Source organism: Pholcus phalangioides, unplaced genomic scaffold, assembly GCF_987345545.1.
Source record: "Pholcus phalangioides strain wild (caught in Gottingen) unplaced genomic scaffold, Ppha-v1.0 ptg000022l_1, whole genome shotgun sequence".
Taxonomy (NCBI): Eukaryota; Metazoa; Arthropoda; class Arachnida; order Araneae; family Pholcidae; genus Pholcus; species Pholcus phalangioides.
This window is the reverse complement of record NW_028301615.1, coordinates 24757350-24780217: the sequence shown is the minus strand read 5'-3', so window position 1 is coordinate 24780217 and position 22868 is coordinate 24757350. Positions and strand designations below refer to the sequence as shown.

General features: G+C 35.1%; 1 protein-coding gene across 1 annotated transcript in view; it reads right to left on the bottom strand.

The window, feature by feature from the left end:
* Window positions 1-7295: 7295 nt before the first annotated feature.
* The window catches only part of LOC149070048 (transient-receptor-potential-like protein), a 142655-nt gene continuing 127082 nt past the window's right edge, over window positions 7296-22868 (bottom strand). The window contains exons 10-13 of the mRNA XM_089249747.1: window positions 21501-21548; window positions 15115-15189; window positions 13136-13251; window positions 7296-12043 (exon numbers count right to left, since the gene is read on the bottom strand). Coding sequence (XP_089105873.1) covers window positions 11491-12043; window positions 13136-13251; window positions 15115-15189; window positions 21501-21548 — 792 coding nt within the window. The 3' untranslated portion in view covers window positions 7296-11490. The remainder of the gene's footprint in view (window positions 12044-13135; window positions 13252-15114; window positions 15190-21500; window positions 21549-22868) is intronic.

The window sequence follows — 22868 nt, the reverse complement described above, 5'->3', positions numbered from 1 at the left end:
TTCTGTGGTTCCCAACTTCGAGGTGCGAATGCAAGCCCATCTCCCCATTAAAAAGTCTCGCCGCGGAGAGCAACAGGCCTACAACGGTAAAAATCTTCAAACATTACACTTCGCTTATAATTTGAAAAATACGTGGTAGATGGCAGCACTATAGCGCGTGTTACACAGAAACAAGCTTCACATTAGGTTCACAACGCGGATACGCGCATTCCAACATGTACCAATTCGGTAGAAGTTCCGCAGAACACAGTTCTCGTCGTCTGGACGAGGTACATGTGTGTGTGTGCGGTTTAGTAGTAGTGTGGTGATTATATGGAATCCCAAGCTCGTATTCGTTAATATGATGATCCATCCCTAGGCGCTGGAACCTTCGGGCTGAGACCATTTGAGCCCTCTCCCAATAAACTTTGTAAGGGAGTTGAGTCCCCCCACTACACCAATAATTTCTGAAAAAACAATGCAATATGCACTCTCCCCTCTCCTGCGTACGCGCTTGAATCCCGCAAATACGGGACGATCATCAACTTTCAGCCCCTCCTTCCAACGTTTTCTTTATGTTGGATCCGTCAATTAATTACTTGATTAACTGAACATTACTATGGCCGAGAATGATGAATTCGAATGGTAATGTTGGTTTTGTTTGTTGCTAACGTGTGAAGAAAGCCAACATTACACCACTTATAATGGTGTTATGAATGATTTTACCTTCTTCACACACTTATTTCAATTCAATTTCCACCGCAAAATACGTGCAGTGCACGTATCATGTACGGGTAAAAAAATAATTAATTGCGGTTTAATGAAGAGAAGAAACGGTTATAAGTTTTTCCATATTTATCAAACTTCACATTTTTATTTGGGAATTATGCATAATCGCAAGTGAAAGTGACAAATGCCGTGGAATTTAATCAAACTTTCTTTATCGAGACAATTGGTGATTATTAGAAATTACGTAAATTTCGCAAAAAAAGAAGTTTTAAAATCAGAAATTTTGCATTTATTTGCAAAAAAAAAAAAAAATTCAGATCAGAAATTTCATATTTATTCGCAGTAACGAATTTCAAATGAAAACTTTCACATTCGTTCACAAGAAAAGACAAAAAACTCTCGAATAAATAAAACCTCATTCAAATCAAAAATTTTGCATTTTGAAAAAAAAACCTGACCGTATTACTGGAAAGTATTAAAGTACTTAGTTGTGAAATCAACATTGCAGTAATATCTCTACTTTCTCCTAAATTAATCTTATTTTTCAAATGCCTTTTATAGCGTCTTTTTCCGTAATTCAAAAAATTTGCATATACAGTCGAGTACACTTATAACTAGAGCCCGGATTATATTCACTAAAAATATGGTGAAATATGCTCTTAAAACTGTCAAAATATGCACTAAAAATACCGACATCTGCACTAAAAATACCGAAATATGCACCAAAAATGCCAGAATATGCACCAAAAATGCCAGAATATGCACCAAAAATGCCAGAATATGCAATTAAAAATGCCAAAATACGCAATGAAAACCGCAAAAAATTCGGAAAACCCCCAAAATGTGGATAAAAAGCATATCTGGAAAATTTAAAAACATTCCAGGATATGTAAAGAAACTGAGAAAATATGCATTAAAAATCTTGCAGAAAATGACATTTCTATTTCTTAGTGCATATCGGGATTACGCTATATAAGTTTGATAAAGTACGTTTATTAAACTTGAAAAATACAACCAATATGCGTATCGGTTACATTCGAGCCTATGTAACCGATAAAACGCTAACCGGAAAAAATAAAAATGTTATGAAAATATTCTGAGCTATACTTATTTCAAAAATTATTTTATTGATCGAGCTTAAATAAACCTTCAAAAATATGCACTTATTCTGAAAATACTTTGGTTTTATGCATTTATATGCATTAATACTAAAAAAGGCCAAAATATGCAAATGCATATGCGTGCATATGCATTTGCATGTAACCCGGTTACAACATTTACCGTGAATATAAGATACGGTTGTGAAATCCTTAAAATTTGACCTATTTTTACGTCTATACATTTTTATCCCTGTCATAACATACCCTGCTTAAAACATACACTGGATATAACAAACAAACAAAAAAAATGGGCTTAACCAAGAAAAGAATCCGGATATAACATACAGTTTAAAAAAAACCCTAGAAAAAATTGTCAGAAACAGACTTTTCTGTACATTATTTATTGTATTCGGGTGATATCTTAACGTTTTCTCACAAAAAGACCTAAATTTTTTCAACAATTTTTTTTCATTGCTGGAATAGTTACGTTTCTCATCAACAGATAGCACTGAATAATTTTTATAATTTTAGCGTCATCTGTTGATCGCAAATAAAACTATTTTTGGTAATAAAATTTTTGACATTTAATGCTGCACTCACTCACTGTTGAAAAACTATGTTTTTAAGTGTATTATTGATTAGTGTGTGTGTGTGACGTGTATATAAAATTCATAAACATCAGTGGGCGTTTTTTTTTGTACAATACTGCCAACTTCAAAAGGAAAAACCGTTAGCATAAACTCAAAAAAAAAAAATCATTAACATTTCCAAAAATGTCTGCACGTTGTTGTATATCTCGCGTTTTCTAATAAAGTTTCAAAACTTTTCAGATTATCAATCATAAACTATGTTATGTTTCAGTTATGTGGTGCATAAGCTTATTTTATCCACGACAATCTCAATAATGCATATATGTTATTGCCACATAAGTTAATTTCAACGCCTCGCTTATAACACGCGCGTCGGTTATTACATACGCTTCCCGAATCAAATCACCTAGGGGCTATGTTATAACGGAACTCGACTGTATTTACACCTAACATAATGTCTGAGGGGAAAGAAGTGATGCTTGTGGTTTTCAAGCATAAGAGTACTGAGCAAAATTACGATTTCTCACTTTGGAATGTATAACTTACCTAGATTTCGCTAAAAGTAGTAAAAAATCAAATTTTAGCATTTATTCGTTAAAATTGGCGAATTTATCGCGGTTATTTCGTAAATACACGAAATTTACGTATCCCTAGTGATTATGCATAACCGCCGCACCGTTGTTCACTTTTACAGTAACATATATACATGGATCTTAACATTAAAATTTGAAATTAACCAACTGCGACCGAAGCCAAACGTAGTATAAATGGGGAAGTCGAATAAACGAGGTTCCGCTGTACATTGCACCTCCCCATTAGCGGACAAAATTTTTGGTCCTGTGGGTGTTCGTTATCGAGATGTTCTACTGTACTTCGCAAGCCTACTATTCTAGTTTTCGAATTCTGAGAACAAAGTTTCAATGAACTTTAAAATGTAACTTTCTTCTTGTAATTTCAAATTCAAACAGAAGTTATTGCATCCTGCAGAAAAAAAGACTAGACTTTCCGTCTAAATTTTCAAGATGTGGATGGAGTTGCCTTTATGCAGGAGACATTCATAAAAGACATTTTCCAGAAACATACATGGTTTCATTCGTGGACATTCATTCCCGAAATGCGCGCTACCCTGTCTACTCTCATGAGAAAAGACTGGAGTCTGTAGTGTCCGGAAAATTCACCGACAACACTTCGACACGAGTGAATGGATGGGTGAGTGCGCGACTGAATGAATGAATGATCGAGTGAGCAAGTGAACGGGTGAGTGAGCAAATGAGTGAAAGAGTGAGGGATGAATGAGTGAAAGAGTGAGGGATGAATGAGTGAATGAATGAGAGAGAGAGTGGACAAGTGAACGAGTGAGTGAGCAAATGATTTACTGAGAGAGAGAGCGAGTAAAAAAAAATGAGTCACCGAGTGTGCTAATGAGACAGTGCGTGAGCAAATGAGTCAAAGAGTGAGCGAATGATCTGATGAGTTGGTGAATGAGCTAATTTGCCAATGAGTGAGCTGATGAGTCAGTGAGTGAGCTAATGAGCCAGTGAGTGAGCTAATGAGCCAGTGAGTGAGCTAATGAGTTAGTGATCACTATATCACTCACTAGGTCACTCGCTCACAATGTCGCTCACTATGTCACTCAATCACCCTCTCAGTAGGTAGGTCACTCACTTGATCTCTTGGTCTCTCATTTATTCCCTAAGGGCGGCATTCATCGACGTGGTTCAAGCTATAGTCACAATTTTTTGATGAGATCGACAAGGATTTTTTCTGTCCACCTCCTCTGCTCTTGTTGCCGGTTCATTTTGAATTCGACTCTTTTGTCTACAACAGCGAGTAACTCCCGCTATAAGGAGTGTTTTTATTTTTCTTATGTTATTTTGGTTTTTTCTACTGATATGAAGGAACTTCCGAAACGCGTACACCGTGGTTCTTTTTGCAATTTTGGGTTCAAATAACGTCGTTCATTCAATTGTCGACACGGATATATTGGTTAAATTCAGGTTTTTAACTAATCTATGTTGATCTCTTATCCAAAAATTGTGACTACAGTTTAAACCATGTCGGTGAATACGGCCCTAGGTCAATCTTTTAATCGCTAGGTCGCTCACTTACTCACTCGCTCATACACACACTCAATCATTAGGTCGCTCACTTACTCACTCGCTCACACACACACTCAATCATTAGGTCGCTCACTTACTCACTCACTCACACACACACTCAATCCCTAGGTCGCTCACTTACACACAATTCAATCATCAGGTTGTTCGCTTACTAACTTGGTTGGTCATTCACTAGATCACTCAGTCTACCACTGGGTCACTCACTATGACACTCTCACTAGGTCACTTACTGATCCGGGTTCGAACCCCACCGTCGCCACAGTTGTGGTCGGCCGAAGTTGGTTTACTGTGGTTCCCAACTTCGAGGCGCAAATGCGAGCCGATCTCCCCATTAAAAAAGTCTCGCCACAGAGAGCAACAAGCCTACAATGATAAAGTATTCAATCATTACACTACACTCATAGTTCGAAAAACTGGTGGCAGATGACAGCGCTACACATAACAAAGCATTACACAGAAACAAACTTCACGTCCGGTTTCACTACACGTACACTCCCGCATATACCAATTCGTTAGAGGTTCCGCAGAGGAATGTGGACGAGGTGCATGTGCGATTTAGTAGTAGTAGTATTATAAGGAATTGAAAAGTGTGTCCCTGCACTTGTGTGTGCCCGGTATGCAAGGGGACCAATCACTTTCCTTTCCAAATATTAGTTTCGGCATAAAATCCAGAAAATTCAATTTCTCAGTATATATTTTGGGTCAAAAACATACCATCTCTTAACATGTATTACTTCTTTTCCCAGGAAAATTTATTTATTTATTTTTCTTTTTTGTTGTTAATTCGATGACTAATAATAAGCATTTGTGTTTGTTGATATTGATTATGCATTCGCATTGTATCAACCAGAATTGGTCTTTCGTGTGATCTCCATTGGCTAATTTTTTTTCTTTCATCTTGTATTTCTTATTTTGTAAGAAATGAAATGATTAAATGAATTGAATCGAAATTTTGCCTTCACATATCGATCAATTCTGATTGAAGACTTGTTTGTATGAGAATAATATGCACAAACAAAAACACATTCCAAATTCAATTTTTATATTTATTTTTTCGTAAATAATACACATACAGCTACGTCATGACTTGATAATTTTAATGTTAAAATAAGTGAAAAACTAAAAAAAAAAAAATCAATTCATAATTTTAAATGATAAACTTCATACATTAAAACCAATTCTTAACAACGAACAAACTTTGTAAATTTTTATTTCTCAGTGAAAAAATTTCAACGAAATCAAAAATTTTTCAATTAAAATCAAGTTTAAAAAAAAAATCTAAACTAATGACATTTTCATTTGGCAATTTTGAAATTATGAAAGAGAATTTCTGTTTTCAATTTGTTAAATTAAAATATATTTCATTTATTGGTTTTTTTACTGCTCATTTCATATAAACAAATAAGTTGAAATTATTAAAATAAGAATAAATCATTAAAATTGATGTTTAAATTTATTCTTTACGTCTTTATTAATTCATCACGCATCACGGCAAATCTACTATATAAATATTTTAATTTTTTTACTCCTTTTTCTTTTTCCATTTCTATTTTCAAATTACATTTTAATTATTCTTATTTTTGATTTATTTAAACTTATTATTATTTCATTTATTTAAGTTTTCTTTCTCATTTCGCATGTCTTATCGGTCAAGTTTTCATCTTAATGCTATTTTTATTCAGTTTGTTCACACGTGTTTGTTTAAATTTACTCAAACTTGTAAAAGTAATAAAATGAATAAAATACTTTAATTACGTATAAAAAAAGTTAATTTATTCCACAAGTATTTCCTACAACGAAGGAAAGAAAGATTTTCATATAGACCTATAATAATAATAATATCAGTCATTGCAATTAAATAATAAAATGAATGAAAAATTATATTTTCATAAAAATTTTATTTTTTTTGAAACATCAAAACTGAACACATACTATCATAAATTACTGTGATTAATAATTTTTAATTAAATTCATATTCATGAAAATCAAGAAATATATTGTTAATAATAAATTATGGTTATATAATAATAATAACTAATACTTTATGTGAAAAATTAATAAGATAAATATATTATCAGAATATATAAAATTCACACAACTAAAAAAAATTCACAAGAAATTTCAAATCTAATTTTTTTGGAAATAATAAGCGTGAAAAAATTTATCGTTAATAATAAAATATGGTGATATGTGCTAGTAATGAATAAATGTTTTATACATATAATAAAAGATAAATATTTTATACGTATAATAAAAAATAAATATTTTATGTGTATAATAAAAATATTTTATGATGATAATAAAATAAGTATTTGATGATATAAAGAAGTAATATGTAAATATTTTATCGGAATATAATTCATACAACTAAGAAAAATTATAGAAAATTTTTAAATTAAATTTTTTATGGTAATAATATGCACGAAATTCAAAGATGAAACAAAAATATTGTTAGTTATAAATTATCGTGACATTTTTAAATACCCTTTTATTTAATTATATAATGTACTTATAGACTTATCCATACATGCAAAATTTGAAAATTATAATCAATGAACTTATTCGACAATATTCTCGTAAATTTTCTCATTATTTTATAGTCAAGTTCATTTAATTAAATATATTATAATATATTAAATATATATTTATATATTATATATTAAATATATATTTATATATTATATATTAAATATTATATATATTATATATTAAATATTATATATATTATATATTTAATATTCATATTTATATATTAAATATATTATTGTATATGCAGTAGTATATTTCGCAATATGTTTATATTAATTTTTTTCTTATTGATATATTTTTAAATATGCTCTTATATAGGGTGGTTAAAAATAAACTGACACTACTCAGACATATGTAGCACCACCACATTCTGATGGAGATATTTTGATGAAACTAAGCTATATAGGATATATATCATGGTTTCCCAACCTTTTTTGTCCCACATCGCCCCCATTTTCAGAAATTATTTTTCTCCCATCGCAATCTAACCCATCCTGTTATACTCGCAGCTTCTACCGCCCCCCTGGAACATTCCAACGCCCACGTTGGAAATCACTGGGATATATGGACCATGGGAAAAGAAAGATTCAATAACAAAATAGTTCGATTTTGACCACAAGGTGAAAAAGTGGCGCTATTTTATCGCACTTATCTCCCTTCCCCCTCTACTGCGCTTAATTATACTGACATTACTCCGACCCATGTAGCGCCCTTCGTGGTGGACGCATTTCATTTAATTTTGGTATAAACGCTAGGTAACTGCAATAAAACAGCGCCATATTTTCCCCTGGTGGTCAATAATCGAACTTTTTTTAAATTAGATCTTTCTTTTCCCCTCCGATCCATATATTCTATATACCAAGTTTCATCAAAATAATACCTCCAGAATGGGAGCTACATACACGTCTGAGAAGTGCCAGTTCATTTATAACCACCCTGTATAATATACTTAGATTGATCCATCCAAACAAAAAAACTGCAATCAACGCATTCGATAATTTATCTTAGCAAATTTCCTCATTTATTTCATAATCAAATCGAGATATATATATATATATATATATATATTTTAATGAAGCATTTACATTACTTCGAAGACTCTTTTTAATTGCATTATATTCAATTAATATCGATATTAACATCATATAGACTATCAGCACAATTATTATTCGTCTATGGGAAAACATTCATATCCATTTCAATATCTCATTAAAATTTTTCTCATGAAATTTCAAACATGTAAGTTGGGAGTATAAAAAATCTATAGGAGTATGTAAAATTACGGGTTTTAGCTGATTTTTCCCTACAGTCAAGGTATAAATATACGGAATAAAGGGGCGGGATGTGTGTGTTATATATCCATGGTTTTTTTACATACAAGAAACAATAGATATCTTTATAGCTATAATTTACATATCGATTTTCTTCTGAGGAAAAAAAAAGCTGACCTTTCTAGAGCGATATACTTCGTAATTATTAATTATCACTAGATCGTTAATTATCATTCAGATCTTTTAATCGCGTTCCATCGCGTTTATTGCTCTATTGCTCTCTAGCTAACAATAACTATGATTACAAATTATCTCATTAAAAATGAAAGCCAATGGTACGGTGAAATAGGGTTTGTTTTTTTTTTCAAATATATTATATATAGAGCAGGGGTGCACAACTTTTTCGGCCCGCGGGCCAGAAACTTTTATACTGTATGGAGTAGGTATCTTCAACCTGTTGCTCACGAGCACCACAGTGCTTGCTCCCTGATGCACCCAGGATTGCTCGATGCTCGTGCTCACGAGCACTCTTCATCGCCGTCCCAATCAAACACCTAGTACAAATTGCATTTAAAATCTCATCCCAATTTCATGCATACGTATGCCGTGAGGGTGCTCTTCTTTAGATGATGAAAATACAGGCAGTGCTCGCGACTGGAAAAAATTTGAAGATCTCTGTAGTGACCATATTACCCGTATTTTACGGGACGTTCCTGTAATTCGTGGCCATCCGGGAATTTTTTTTTTCGCTTACTCTTTCAGCGAGGCTTGCTAGAATTCTTTGCTGAAATCAAGAATTAAGATTATTTTCAGAAATTATAATATAATAATTATGACTCTATCCTAATTAATTATAGTCGTACAAATTTATTCATCTCACATATTTGTCAAACATATACTTTTTTGGGGGGAATAACATTTTGATCCTATGCGGTAGCCTTCCAGTTCACACGATTGGTGATTTCTCAGCTATTTAAGTGATATTTGAGCAATTTTAATTGTCTTTGAAAACGTTGTAACTGGCAACTTTACTCGCATCTGAGAAAAATTTTTTGGCTGCAATTGGCAACTTTACTGGCATTTGACAAATTTTTTTATTGCAATTGGCGACTTCACTTGTCTTTGACAATCTTTTGATTATAATTGGCAACTTTACTTGCCTTTGACAATCTTTTGATTATAATTGGCAACTTTACTTGCCTTTGACAATGTTTTGGCAGTAGTTGGGGAATTTACTCGCATCTGACAATTCTTTTGGCAATGATTGCAACTTTACTTGTATTTGACAGTTTTTTGACCGCAATTGGCACCTTTATTAGCATTTGACAAATTTTTTTTTACTGTAATTGGCAACTTTACTGGCATTTGACAGATTTGTTTATTACAATTGGTGACTTTACTTGAATTTGAACAATTTTTTGGCTGTAGTTGGCAAATTAACTCGCATCTGACAACTTTTTTTTTGGCTGTAATGGGTAACTTTACTTGCCTTTGACAATATTTTGGCTGTAGTTGGCAAATTAACTATCATCTGACATTTTTTTGACTGTAACTTGCAACTTTACTTGAATTTTACTTACTAATTTTTTGGCGATAGTTGGCCATTTCCCGTATCTTTATGAAGGAAATATGGTCAGCTTAGGTATTTATCGTGTTCTGTGTATTGATAGTTTTCTACCGGAACGCCAAATAAAGCCCCCTCGACGGAATGTATTTGGCCCGCTGGCGGGATGTTGTGCACCCCTGTATTAGAGGGATCTCTAATGCTGTTTATTTCTCCTATAGATATTTGATAGAGTGATGCTAATAGGGTTTCTAACAAATACTTGGCGGGATTGACATAAGGTGGATTTTGGGGGCCGTAGGCTTTTCTTGCTGGATCAAAAAAGCATATCATAAAATATAGGATTTAGTTTCGTTCTTCGGCATCGGAACACGTCGGTTCCTGAAGAAAGTAGAAGCAAAAAAACTATTCGCAGCAAATGCTCACATCGAAGCAGGTTTTTCTTAGAAAAATAGCCTAATATGGAAGATACATAAAGCTCAAAATGATGAAGTTAAAGTCGTTTTTTCATTTCACATATACATATTAATGAAGTAATTATGTTTAGGATGACCATATGACCCTTGTTTAACGGGGTATTTCTTCATTTTCTTGTAATTTATCCATATGGACTTTTACATAACAAGAATGTGTGGTTTTTTTTAACGGAGTTCGCTGAAATTTTTATTTTTTAGCTAGATTCAAAGATTAGCATTATTTCCGTAATTGCAAAAAGGCTTTATTTCCCCGCCATCGGCGATTTTTCCGTTGTTTTAGTCCAGAATTGGCAACGTTTTAGTAACAATTTTTCGAGAAATTTCAGCCGCGATTAGCAACCTTATTTTGTGACAATCGGAGATTTTGAGAAATTTTAGCTACAATTAGCGACATTTTTGGTAGCATTCGGAGATTTTCTAGAAATTTTAGCCGCGCTGTCTTTTTCGAGAATCGCAAATTAGACAATCGGTGGTTTTTGGGAAACTTAGCCACAATTAGCTATTATTTGGTGACGATGGACGAATTCCCGAGAAATTTTAGCTGAATTAGTGATTCTCTTCTTGAAATTGGCAATTTTCAGCAATTCTAGAGATAATTAGCAACGTGTTCGGTGACACACGCACACAATCGGCGATCTTTCATCGATTTTATCCATAATCGGCTACGTTTTTGATGACAATCGGCAATTTTCAACAATTTTAGTCATAATTATTAACATTTTTTGGTGATGGTTGGTACCTATTTTGCGTATTTAGAATGCAATTTTTCTGGGGGAAATATGGTCATCCTGATCATGTCACATAACATATCTTCAGACGATTACTGATACAGAAATAGTTGGTAATATGTATACGTACATTTATATATTATGTGTGTGATTATACACACGATACACATTTATTTAATTAAAATTTATTGCTGTACTTGTTCATGGCCCCTGTATAACAACGCACTCACAATTGGTCAAGTCGTTTTTGGTTTGGTTCATGTTCAATGTTAAGCTGCTCAGTTTACGTGAAACGTGACTTGTGTGGTCAGATCAGATATTCCCCACTAGTGCCATGTCCGATTAATGTCAAATATTGGATCGAATTTTCGATGATGATGATGATGATAGTGTCAGTTCTCTCTTCATAGTTGAGTGAACAGGTGAGTCTGATACAAGTCAGACGCTACCGTAGGCGGCGGAGGTGGCGGCATCGGTGGCGGTATCCTGAGGTTCTGCGTGTGCGATCCGTAAGGGTTTACTTGGCTGAAGTGCTGAGCTTGGCAATGGATGCATCCGCCGTGGATCCTCGAAGATTGCATCTGAACTTCTTTGAGGATCTCTTTCAGCTCGTTCTTGACGCCTTCGGATACTTCTCGCCTGATGAGTTCAACGTCCCGTCCGGACATTGTCGTGCTGGGGATAGTCACGACGTCACCCGGGACGACGTCCGATGTCGTCGTTTTTGTGGTCGCGACGGCGGCTTTTTCGTAAGTGCTGCTGCTGTGGCTGCGACTAACCGGGTGGTGGTGATGATGGTGACGCGTGGGCGAGTAGCTGGGCGCTACTGGTGCTGGCGGCGGCGGTGGGCCGATGATTTGACTGCCGCTGAGGGATCTGATGATATCTTTTTTGATGCTGTCGATGTGTCCCGTGTTTCTGGCGGCTTCCCTCTGACGGTCTTCTCGAAGCTCAAACCTACGAAAACACCACAAAGAAAAATTTTCAAGCAAATTTTAGAAAGCACGGTCGTACTAGAATATTTTCTAGAACAGTGTTTCTTAACTTTGTTCAGCCCACGGCTACCTTGGGAACACATTTTCTTCTTGTGGCTCCCTGTCTCGTTCAGTAAGTCCCAGCAACGTCACTTATTCAGGAGCGAGAACTTTTTATGGGAGAAATTAGTATGTCCGTGGTCGATACAACGAACCTACACAATGAATTGCCTTTCGCGATATATCACCATGATATGTAGAGAAAGATGTCTTCTCCCCTTGTTAATACAAGATTTTCGGAAGACTGGTTATATCAGGAGGTGATGATCATCTGGTTATGATCAGATGTACTCGCTTCGGCAGTACATATACTAAAATTGGTGATGATCAGATGATCAACATTTACAGATATAACCGCTAACCAGTCTTCCGAAAATCTTGTAACAAGTAGAGAGAAAATCTTTCTCTACATACCTGTCGCTATCTGGTGGCCATATCTGTCGCCATTCAGCATATACACGCTCCAAAAAAAGAAGAAATACTCTATCTGTTTCCACAGCTTTAGCCGGGTTTTCCTATAGGAATATATAATTTTATGGGAGCAGGTTTCTACGGCGCGCGCAGCGTGAAAACACTGATTGGCCAAAAAGCCCCTGAATTTCAGGTTTTTAACCAATCAGCGTTTTCACGCTGCACACAGCGCAAAAGTTTTACTCCTATTGTTTATTAGGAAAACCCGGCTTTAGGGGGTAGAGCACTCGTCCGGCATACAAGAGGAGACTGGGGCTCCGTGTCCCCGTGAAGGTAGAGATGAATGTTCGACCTAAATCATCTCCAGATATAACCAATCTTCTGAAAATCTCATAGATTACCATTAATCCCAGCCTACTCTGGGGGTAGAATTCGGTGAACTTCCTTCTTGTAGGGGATCTACGCAAGGCCATTTCAACTTCATGGACCCCCTTCCCTCCCGGGAAAAGCGATGTCCTGGGCCCCCATATTCTGCGAGTAAGGTGTAAATATATAAGCTTGTACTTTCATCTGACCGTCGTGAAAAAACTGTCTGGATACTAACCTCAGACTCGAAATGTCTTGCTTGATCTCAAGTAGGTCATCTTCATTGACTCCATCCTGTCGTAATTGCTTTTTAGCTTGATGAATATATCGGCTAACCAATCGTTTCATCACTTCCTGAGATGCACAAAGACAGAGAGAGAGAGAGAAAGAGAGAGAGAGAGGATATTCTGAAACAAATTCTAAAAGTATCAACGAGTAAGGCTTATATAACTAGCTATAACGAGTGATTAGTAATTGATTGTCAAATAATATGTGTTGTTAAAGATGTAGCGAAAGATGATCTCTTCATTTGTTAACACAAGATATTCAGGAAACTGATTGAATTGAGATGATTTTTTTTCTTTGGAAGGAAAAATTCGCATTTGGCTCTACTGGGATTCTACGTATATGTCGTCATCTGGTGGTGTTGATGTCGTTTACGGGTCATTAGCTGATTGATGTCACCGTCCATCGCACGATACCGTTCAGCATAAACCAAGGAAGAAATTTCTCATTGCTTCTGTAGCGCAGTCTTCCGAGCTGCAGAGGGCTGTGGTCCCAGCAGAGGCAAATAAGAATTCTTCTTTCCAAAAAAAAAAAAGAAATACAGTCGAATCCCGTTATAACGAACTCCGAGAGACCGGAGAAATCACTTCGTTATAATGAAATTTCGTTATAAAGGAATTCGAGATTTTTGCATTGTTCCTATGTCAATTTATCTGGGGGATTAGAAAAGTGTTCGTTAAAACGAGATTTTCGCTATAACGGTATTCGTTAAAACGGGATCCGACCGCATATATGTAATCTCTTCATGAAATAACCAGTTTCCTGCATGTAATGTTAAAGATACAAAAAATATTCTTTTGTGGCGAGTTAAAAATTAGTAAGCATTCGCTATAACGCGGAGAAATCCCCGAAAACGACAGTTTTCACTTCCCTCTCTTCGTTAAACATGAATTAAGAATTAAACATGATGACTCTTATCATAGCTGATGCTTCTCGTAAAAATTTACTCTCTAAGATACTTTTAACAAAGGACCGACACAGGAAAGTCAATTGTTTTTTAAAATCCTTCTTTCTATTCTTGGGCTTCCCCACTATATTCATGGAATGTGTGATGAGTCTATTAGACCTTTGTCTCTCCCAGTGACTAAAAGACCACGGGACCAGAATTTACAGTTTGAAGTACAGGGTGCTTGATTAAAAGTCCCGTACCCTGAGTAGTTTTTCTCAAAAGCTGCTCATCCGAATACATCCAAATTTTTAGGATATCTTAATGAGAGATTTATGAAATAGAAAAAAAGTTCAATTTTCGACCACCAGGTGAAAAATAGGCGTTTCTTTTAATTTGAATTTTCCTTTTTTTTTCCATGGACCATACAACTTATATACCTCCAGAATGGGTGCTTAGGTCGGAGTAGTGTCAGTATACTGACACTACCCAGACATGCGTAGCGCGCGTTCTGGTAGACGTATTCCATTGAAACTTATTTATTATACCCTATATGGACCATGAGAAAATGTAAAATGGAATAAAAAAACGCCCCCCCCCCTTTTCATCTGGTGGTCGAAAATTGAATTATTTTACACACACTCACACACTCACTCACTCACTGTTTGATTTTGACCCGCAGCCAAAAAAGGTTGCCGACCCCTGTGTTACGTTATCAAACTTTGGCACATCGCGAATTGGCCGGCCCAAAATTCCGACATTGGCCGGGTCAATTTACAACGAAATTGGCCGATTCGCGGACTGGTCAATTTCGGGCTTTGCTCGGTAACATATACATTTACTAATTTACTCTGCAAAAAATTATACCAAACTCTTTACCAAGTTCTTAGCCGCTATAAGCTACGAAATTTGACAAATAAAGGTATTTTAATCCTTAAAACGTTTACATATGATAGGCGGAAGTGACACTGAAGAACAAAGCAACTAAAGACATCATGTTCATTGCACTGTGTTAACGATTATACGAAAATTCCTTCATAACATACCTGATAATTCACTTTGCTGCTCATGTTTCGTATGTTCATGTGAGGTCCGATTTCGTTGTTGTTTTGTTGTTGATCCTGGATGAAATAATAGGAATTTCAAGTATTAATTGACTATAAAAGGTGCATAGCAAACACGGGGTATGACATTTTATTTGCGAACAGTTGATATCCTACAGGTATTCTTCCAATTTGAAAAAAAATTCCAAATAATGTGTAATACTGGGATGTGCCATTCATGTTTCAAGGGGATGATGCATAGTTATCGAAATTAAAGAAATTACATTTCATAGTCCCCGTGTGTGTGTGCCCCAAAACCCAATTAAAATTTGTTGTTGCCCTGTCTCTCTTGATGCCAAAAACAAAAAAAATCACATTTCTAAGTGAACTGGCATATTCGAGCTCGAAAAACGGAGGAAAGTTTTTCGAATTCGAATATCTCAATGAATATTGTAGTACTCAGATACAATGCAAGGGGTTATATAGTAGTTGTTGTAATAAAATGAAAAAAAACCCATCTTTTTATAGTCACCGTGTGCCCCAAAGCCCAGTTAAAAGATTGTTGCCCTGTTTATCCCGATACCAAAAAAAAAAATAAAAAAAATTCACGTTTCTAAGCGCAATATTCACTGAGATATTCAAATTCGAAAAACGGAGAAAATTTGAGGGGGAAAACAGCGTTAAATGGGGGTTAACGGTTTTTCAGTACTTAGAGCTGTTCTTTCCCAAATTTCCTCCGTCTTTCCAATTTGAATATGACAGTGAATATTGCACTTGGAAACGTGAAATTCTTTTTATGTTGGCATCAGGAGAGACAGAGCAACAACTTCCTATTACTGGGGGGTTTTGGGGCACACGGGGACCGTATAAAAAATAATTAATTTATTATTTTCATTTAATTATTTAATTTACTTAATTACTGAATACCTAATTATTCAGCTTAACTTATTTAATTATTTTTTAATTATTTTATTATTATTCACTAGCTATAATACCCGGCGCTGCCCGGGGTTTCTTCAATGAGGCTTTTTTGGATCACGTGATATCTCCCTCTCTTTTTCTTGAGGGACATACAAACCGTGTCCAAGTTAACCAATATGGCGACCTGCGTGATTCATGAAATAAACGAATCTAGATTTACACAGAAACGTAGAAATCTATCTATATATATAAAATTGATTTTCTGTGTGTCTGTGTGTCTGTGTGTGTGTATGTTCTCTATACAAATCTACAATTTTAGATCGATCGTCGCCAAATTTTGCATATATACCAAATGGGACCCGACTTGAACGATAGGCTACTTTAAAATTTCGTCAGAGCAGGGCAAATGCCCCAAATGGGCAAAAAACTGTCCGGCAACAATGGTTTTTGGGCCTCAACAATCACTTTCCGAACGTTTACTTTGGTTACCGTGGTTCCTTAGCAATGCGTTTCAGACGTGTATATGCCTTTACAACGGTTTGTCACTTCTTTAATCCTGTTAGCATATGTATGATAGTTTATGCTTCTATAATGGTTTGCCACATTTTCAATATACTCTCAGTAATGAGGCTTTTTGAATAGACGTCATAATCATCATCAGCATCGCTTTGAGAGTCAGGAAAAAGGTGATCCTCATAGAAATCAGTGCTAAAATTGTCGATTTTACTGTAGAAATGCGGAAATTAGTGGGATTTTCCGCCCCATCAATAATTTTAAAAATTGTATTGAATTCTCGATTTTTGAAATATTCAGTTCCCTTAGAGATATACGAAGCCCAGGAGATTAAATATGAAGTAATTAGCCAAACCTATACTTTTGAGTTGGATATTCGAGCAATATCATTGATTTCATTTATATCTTCTCAAGTATGAAAATTAATGTCTCCATATTGTCTCTTTTGATATTCATTTGCATAAATTCATGTGGGTTAGGATATTTTAAAATTAGTTATGAGCCCGTGAAAAGTGCATCGAAAAAATTCCACAGCTTTAACTAAAGATTTTTGGAAGCTGGAACAGACAGATGGATAACTTGAACTTCAGGGGGGGGGGGGAGGATTGAAATACCTAGCCCCCCCCCCTTAAAAAAAGAAAAAAATATATTCATTTCTACGTTTCTGTAAATCTAGATTTAATTATTTCATGAATCGCGCAGGTCGCCATATTGGTTAACTTGGACACGGTTTGTATGTCCCTCAAAGAAAGAGGGAGATATCACGTGATCTAAAAAAGCCTCATTGAAGAAAACCCGGGCAGCGCCGGGTATTATAGCTAGTTAATATATATTTTTCTTTTTTTAAGGGGCGCTAGGTATTTCGATTCCCCCCCCCCCCTGAACTTCAAGTTATCCATCTGTCTGTTCCAGCTTCCAAAAATCTTTAGTTAAAGCTGTGGAATTTTTTCGATGCACTTTTCACGGGCTCATAACTAATTTTAAAATATCCTAACCCACATGAATTTATGCAAATGAATATCAAAAGAGACAATATGGAGACATTAATTTTCATACTTGAGAAGATATAAATGAAATCAATGATATTGCTCGAATATCCAACTCAAAAGTATAGGTTTGGCTAATTACTTCATATTTAATCTCCTGGGCTTCGTATATCTCTAAGGGAACTGAATATTTCAAAAATCGAGAATTCAATACAATTTTTAAAATTATTGATGGGGCGGAAAATCCCACTAATTTCCGCATTTCTACAGTAAAATCGACAATTTTAGCACTGATTTCTATGAGGATCACCTTTTTCCTGACTCTCAAAGCGATGCTGATGATGATTATGACGTCTATTCAAAAAGCCTCATTACTGAGAGTATATTGAAAATGTGGCAAACCATTATAGAAGCATAAACTATCATACATATGCTAACAGGATTAAAGAAGTGACAAACCGTTGTAAAGGCATATACACGTCTGAAACGCATTGCTAAGGAACCACGGTAACCAAAGTAAACGTTCGGAAAGTGATTGTTGAGGCCCAAAAACCATTGCTGCCGGACAGTTTTTTGCCCATTTGGGGCATTTGCCCTGGTCTGACGAAATTTTAAAGTAGCCTATCGTTCAAGTCGGGTCCCATTTGGTATATATGCAAAATTTGGCGACGATCGATCTAAAATTGTAGATTTGTATAGAGAACATACACACACACAGACACACAGACACACAGAAAATCAATTTTATATATATAGATTAACTATACAACCTCTTGAAACATGAATGGCATATCTGAGTACTACACGTTGTTTGGGTACACCCGCATTTAACGCTGTTTTTTTTTCCCCCAAATTTCCTTCGTTTTTCCAATTTGAATATCTCAGTGAATATTGCACTTGGAAACGTGAAATTCTTTTTATGTTGGCATCAAGAGAGACAGGGCGACAACGTTTTAATTAGGGTTTGGGGTGCACGGGGACTATATAAAAAGTTAATTTATTTTAATAACTATGCAATACCTTGCAACATGAATGAGCACTATACGTTGTAGTACTTTCTCATTATCCCAATAACACGAATGAGTACTACGTGTGATACTTTTTCAAATTGGAAGTATGCCTCCAAAATAAACGGTTCGCCAGCAAAATGCCATACCCCCGTTCGCTATGCACCCTGTATGCTTTTTCAAATACCAATATAATATTCTAAAGTTAAATTTGAATTGTGGAAGATGAATTTCTCAATAATTTTTGATTAAATTCATAAATATATCATGTTATAACATTTGAAATGTGCAGCATTACTTGCTGAATATTATTATTTTTTTTTTTTTTGCATTTAAATACTATCCGATATCTAATAAAATTTTGCCATTAGTCACACTCGGTTCTAACGACGTCGAAATTTCGTCGTTATAGACGTCGAATATTCATCAAAATCTTGTCGTTATAACCAAATTGTCGTTAAAGCCGAGGTTGACGTTTTCGAGGCATTTTTTTTGGCGAAAAATATTAATCACAGATGCAATCAAATACTATGTATGAAGTTTTTTCTTCATTGTGATTATGGGTGACTATAATTGATTAAGAATAATACGGGAAATTGGGACCATAAACAATGGGAACATTCCCCAATTATCACCAAAAATATTGCGAGTTATCGGCAAGATTGTGAAATATTGCTTACAAATAACTGCTATAGAGCAAGTCCGCTAAAATTTATTTCACGGGGGGAAGAAAATTGCACATGGAAAATGTTTGAGAGGAATATTTTATTTACGAAATTTATTCATCGTGTAACTTGGGGATGTGATTATGAAACCAACCTACTTCCTATCATAACCTCTAAAAATAGATTTTTTTAAACTATTCGGTTTTGACTTCTGGTGCTACCGTCAAAGACATCTTGTGTTTACGACACTTGGTTGTGTCCAAATCGGTATTGACACCTCATAAAAATAAGAATTTATGCTCTCCTATATAAAAAATTCATTTCTCTGAGGAGACCTGGTGAAATATCTGAAATCCCTTTCCATAGAAAACCGATATTTAAAATACACTTTTCGTCTATTCAGCTCCCAAAATTTACAATGCCTTACCATTCGAATTAACAAATATAGCTTCGTATTCTAAATTTAAAAAGGAATTATTCAGTTACGTTGCTGCTATCACTAACATTGAAGACTATTTTTAAATGTATATCACAATTGCCACTTTATGTTTATGACTATTATTAATATGTACATTATATACCACTGTGAAAATTGTTTTGTGACTTTAGTCATTAATTTCATTGATTGGTTGGGAGCCGTTCAAGTATTACGTAAGCAAATTTTCAGCCATTTTTGACTCCCCCCCTTGTCAGCAAAATTTCGTCATCAGTTCTGCCCCTCTGAATCCTAACTCATATTTTCATAAAGGGTGGTTGATGACGTAAGCATTATCCAAACCCCCCTTGTCATCAAAAGTCAGCAAATCGGAAATCCCCTCTCCCCCCCCCCCCATCGATGATGACGTAATACTTGAATGGCCCCTAGTCAGTACGGGCATAATTAGCCCTTGACAACTCATATATATCGATTCGCTTGCATATGTTTAGCTATATCGCAGGGCGCGGTATCCCGGTCGATGTCGCGAGTTCGATACCCGGTTCGTCCTTGTCAGAAAACTTTCCTGTGGCATAGGGGTACAACAAAAAATGGCGACTTGACCGCAGCAAAAAATTTTCTACCGCAGGATGTCCCCCATCGAGGGGTTAGCTCACCAACCTCTCGATGAGTATAAAAAACAAGTCTGCCGTTCGGAATCAGCAATAAATTGTAGCTCCCGGTCTAATTAGCCCTCGTGTGCAGAAAATGACCGTGGTGCGACAAAAACGATGTATCGCATTTTACATAATATTTTATTGTGTTTTTGAATGAATTTGATTGAATAAAGTTTGGTTCCTATAATACAATTTATAAATCATGCAAATTACCTTTATTGCAGTAAAGATTGTGAACTTGAGTAAGAAAAAAACTTTCGTTGCAAAAAAGCGTTACATGTTTATTTGAAAAAAAATTCGGGAAGGTAAACAATTACGGGAAAATACGGGAATCCCCTTTATACGGCTCATATCAATGAGCATGTTGGAGTGTCAAACATGTATATAATACCCCCCCCCCCGTTTTTTTTCAAGAGACAGACATTGCCTCAATTGATTGAGCTTTTTTTCCTAGGAATTTCTTGGGGAAAAAACTATAAACATACTCAAAAGTAATGAGAATGTGTCGTTATATCCAAGGTTATTGTGTTTCCTTTGACGTTGTAAGCAAGTTTAGTTGAATATTGAACTTCCAAATACGGGACAGTGATAATTATCACCAAAAATAAGCAAAGTTGCACACTATTGCTGAAGTCACAGCGACGTCACTAATCACGGGAAATGGAGTGTTACAGCCAAATTTAGGAAATTAAAAAAAAAACCCCATGACAAATTACATTAGATATATTAGCTAAGAATATTCTTAGGCCGACCAGAGAAAAATACGGGACAATGATAATTATCACCAAAAAAATGATGCCAAAAGTGAGCCAAGTTGCTAACTCGCGCCAAAATCACGGAAAAGTCGCCAATAGTGGGAATTGAAGCCCCACTTCAAATTGCAGTGAATTGAAAAAAAAAAAAAGAAAGACAAATATGTGAGATGAATATTATTATTTGTATATCATAAATGTAATTTCTGAGTTGGGAAAGGTAATTTTAATCGTTCATTTGAAGAATAAAATGGACAAAAAGTTAAGTTGGCTTCGTTGGAAATACGTGAAAAACCTGGACAGCCAGAAAAACTCGGGACAAATGGTCACCCTGGCCATGATCGCCAATTATTAATATTATAGCTGAGGTGTTCTGTCAACTGAGATCGTTATAACTGAGTATGACTGCAGTTTTAAGCATTAGATGACAGTAAATGTGGTGAAACACTTAACCTTATCTTGGGAGACATCTGCTATGTAACTGACAGTCTTTTCTTCAGGCTAATTATGGAAAAAAAAAAAGATGATTAATTAAAAACATTAACATTAAAATTATATACAAGCATTTTAAATTGCTGTGTAATATAAGAAATCTAAATACAGTGGGACTTCGGTTTATACGAATTATAATTCGTTCTGTGAACGTGCTCGTTATCCGAATCACTCGTAGATCGAATCAAATTTCCCCAGTAATGGAAACTTGGTTAAGATTCATTCCATAATCATGCATTATCATAAGAATGACTGATGAAAATGACATTTAATCAATAATTGCAAAGGAAGATGTCCTCTTCACTTGTTAATCCCCCCCTCCGCTTACAAGCTGTTGGCGATAAATTTGAAAGAACTCTATTAGACTTATACAGGCAATTCTCCCATTCTACCAATTTTCTTGGCCAATCATTCCTCAAATTTGCCGCCCCTCTGAACTTGTCACCCTGGGCGATAGTCCGCTAAACCCCCACCCCCCACTCCTGTAATTACGCCACTGACCCTTTATCTCATCAGCCGTCCGTCGTGGAGGTATAATTCCAATTTAAAAAGTGCTCAAAAGGCGTTAAATAATTACCCTGTACCCGTTTTGTGAGTAAAATACAGTTTCACAAAATAAAATTAAAGAAAAAAAATCGAAATTTTTATACAGTGCTTCTGTCTTCTAACTTCCAATTAGAAAGTTGTTGCCCCCTGTCTCTCCTGAGGCCGAAAAAAAAAAATATCCAAGTTTCTAAGTGCACTGAGATATTCGTATCCAAATATCGGAGAAAAGTTGGGAAAGGATAAATGAGGGGAAAGGGGCTTTTTGTGCATTAGTTTTTGCTGTTCTTTCCTAACTTTTCTCTCATTTTGAATTCAAAATATCTCAGCGAATAATATCCGCTTAGAAACGTGGAATTTTTTTTTTTTCGCCTTCAGGAGATACAGAGCAACAACTTTCTAATTTGGAAATTACAGGACAAGGGGGAACAGCATAAAAATTTAATTTTTTTTCGTAACAAACTGTAATCACTTTAAACACTGATGCATAGGAAACGCTCCTCTTCGACGGACTACTGATGAGCTAAAGGCCTCATTGCATTAGCACTTACAGTTTACTTTTTTACAACGGTAAAGATTCCTCAATGGAAATTAAAAAACAGTAATTTTTGACAATAAATAATTTTTTAATATGTTAATTAGTTACAAATATACAGAGTAAGAAAAAATTTTTAAAAATATTTAAAAAATTGATTAAAAATATCAATTAGTTAATACAAAGTAGTAATTAATATGGAATAAATCTTTTTGATTAATATAAAAATTAGTTTAAAATTTGACTCACAG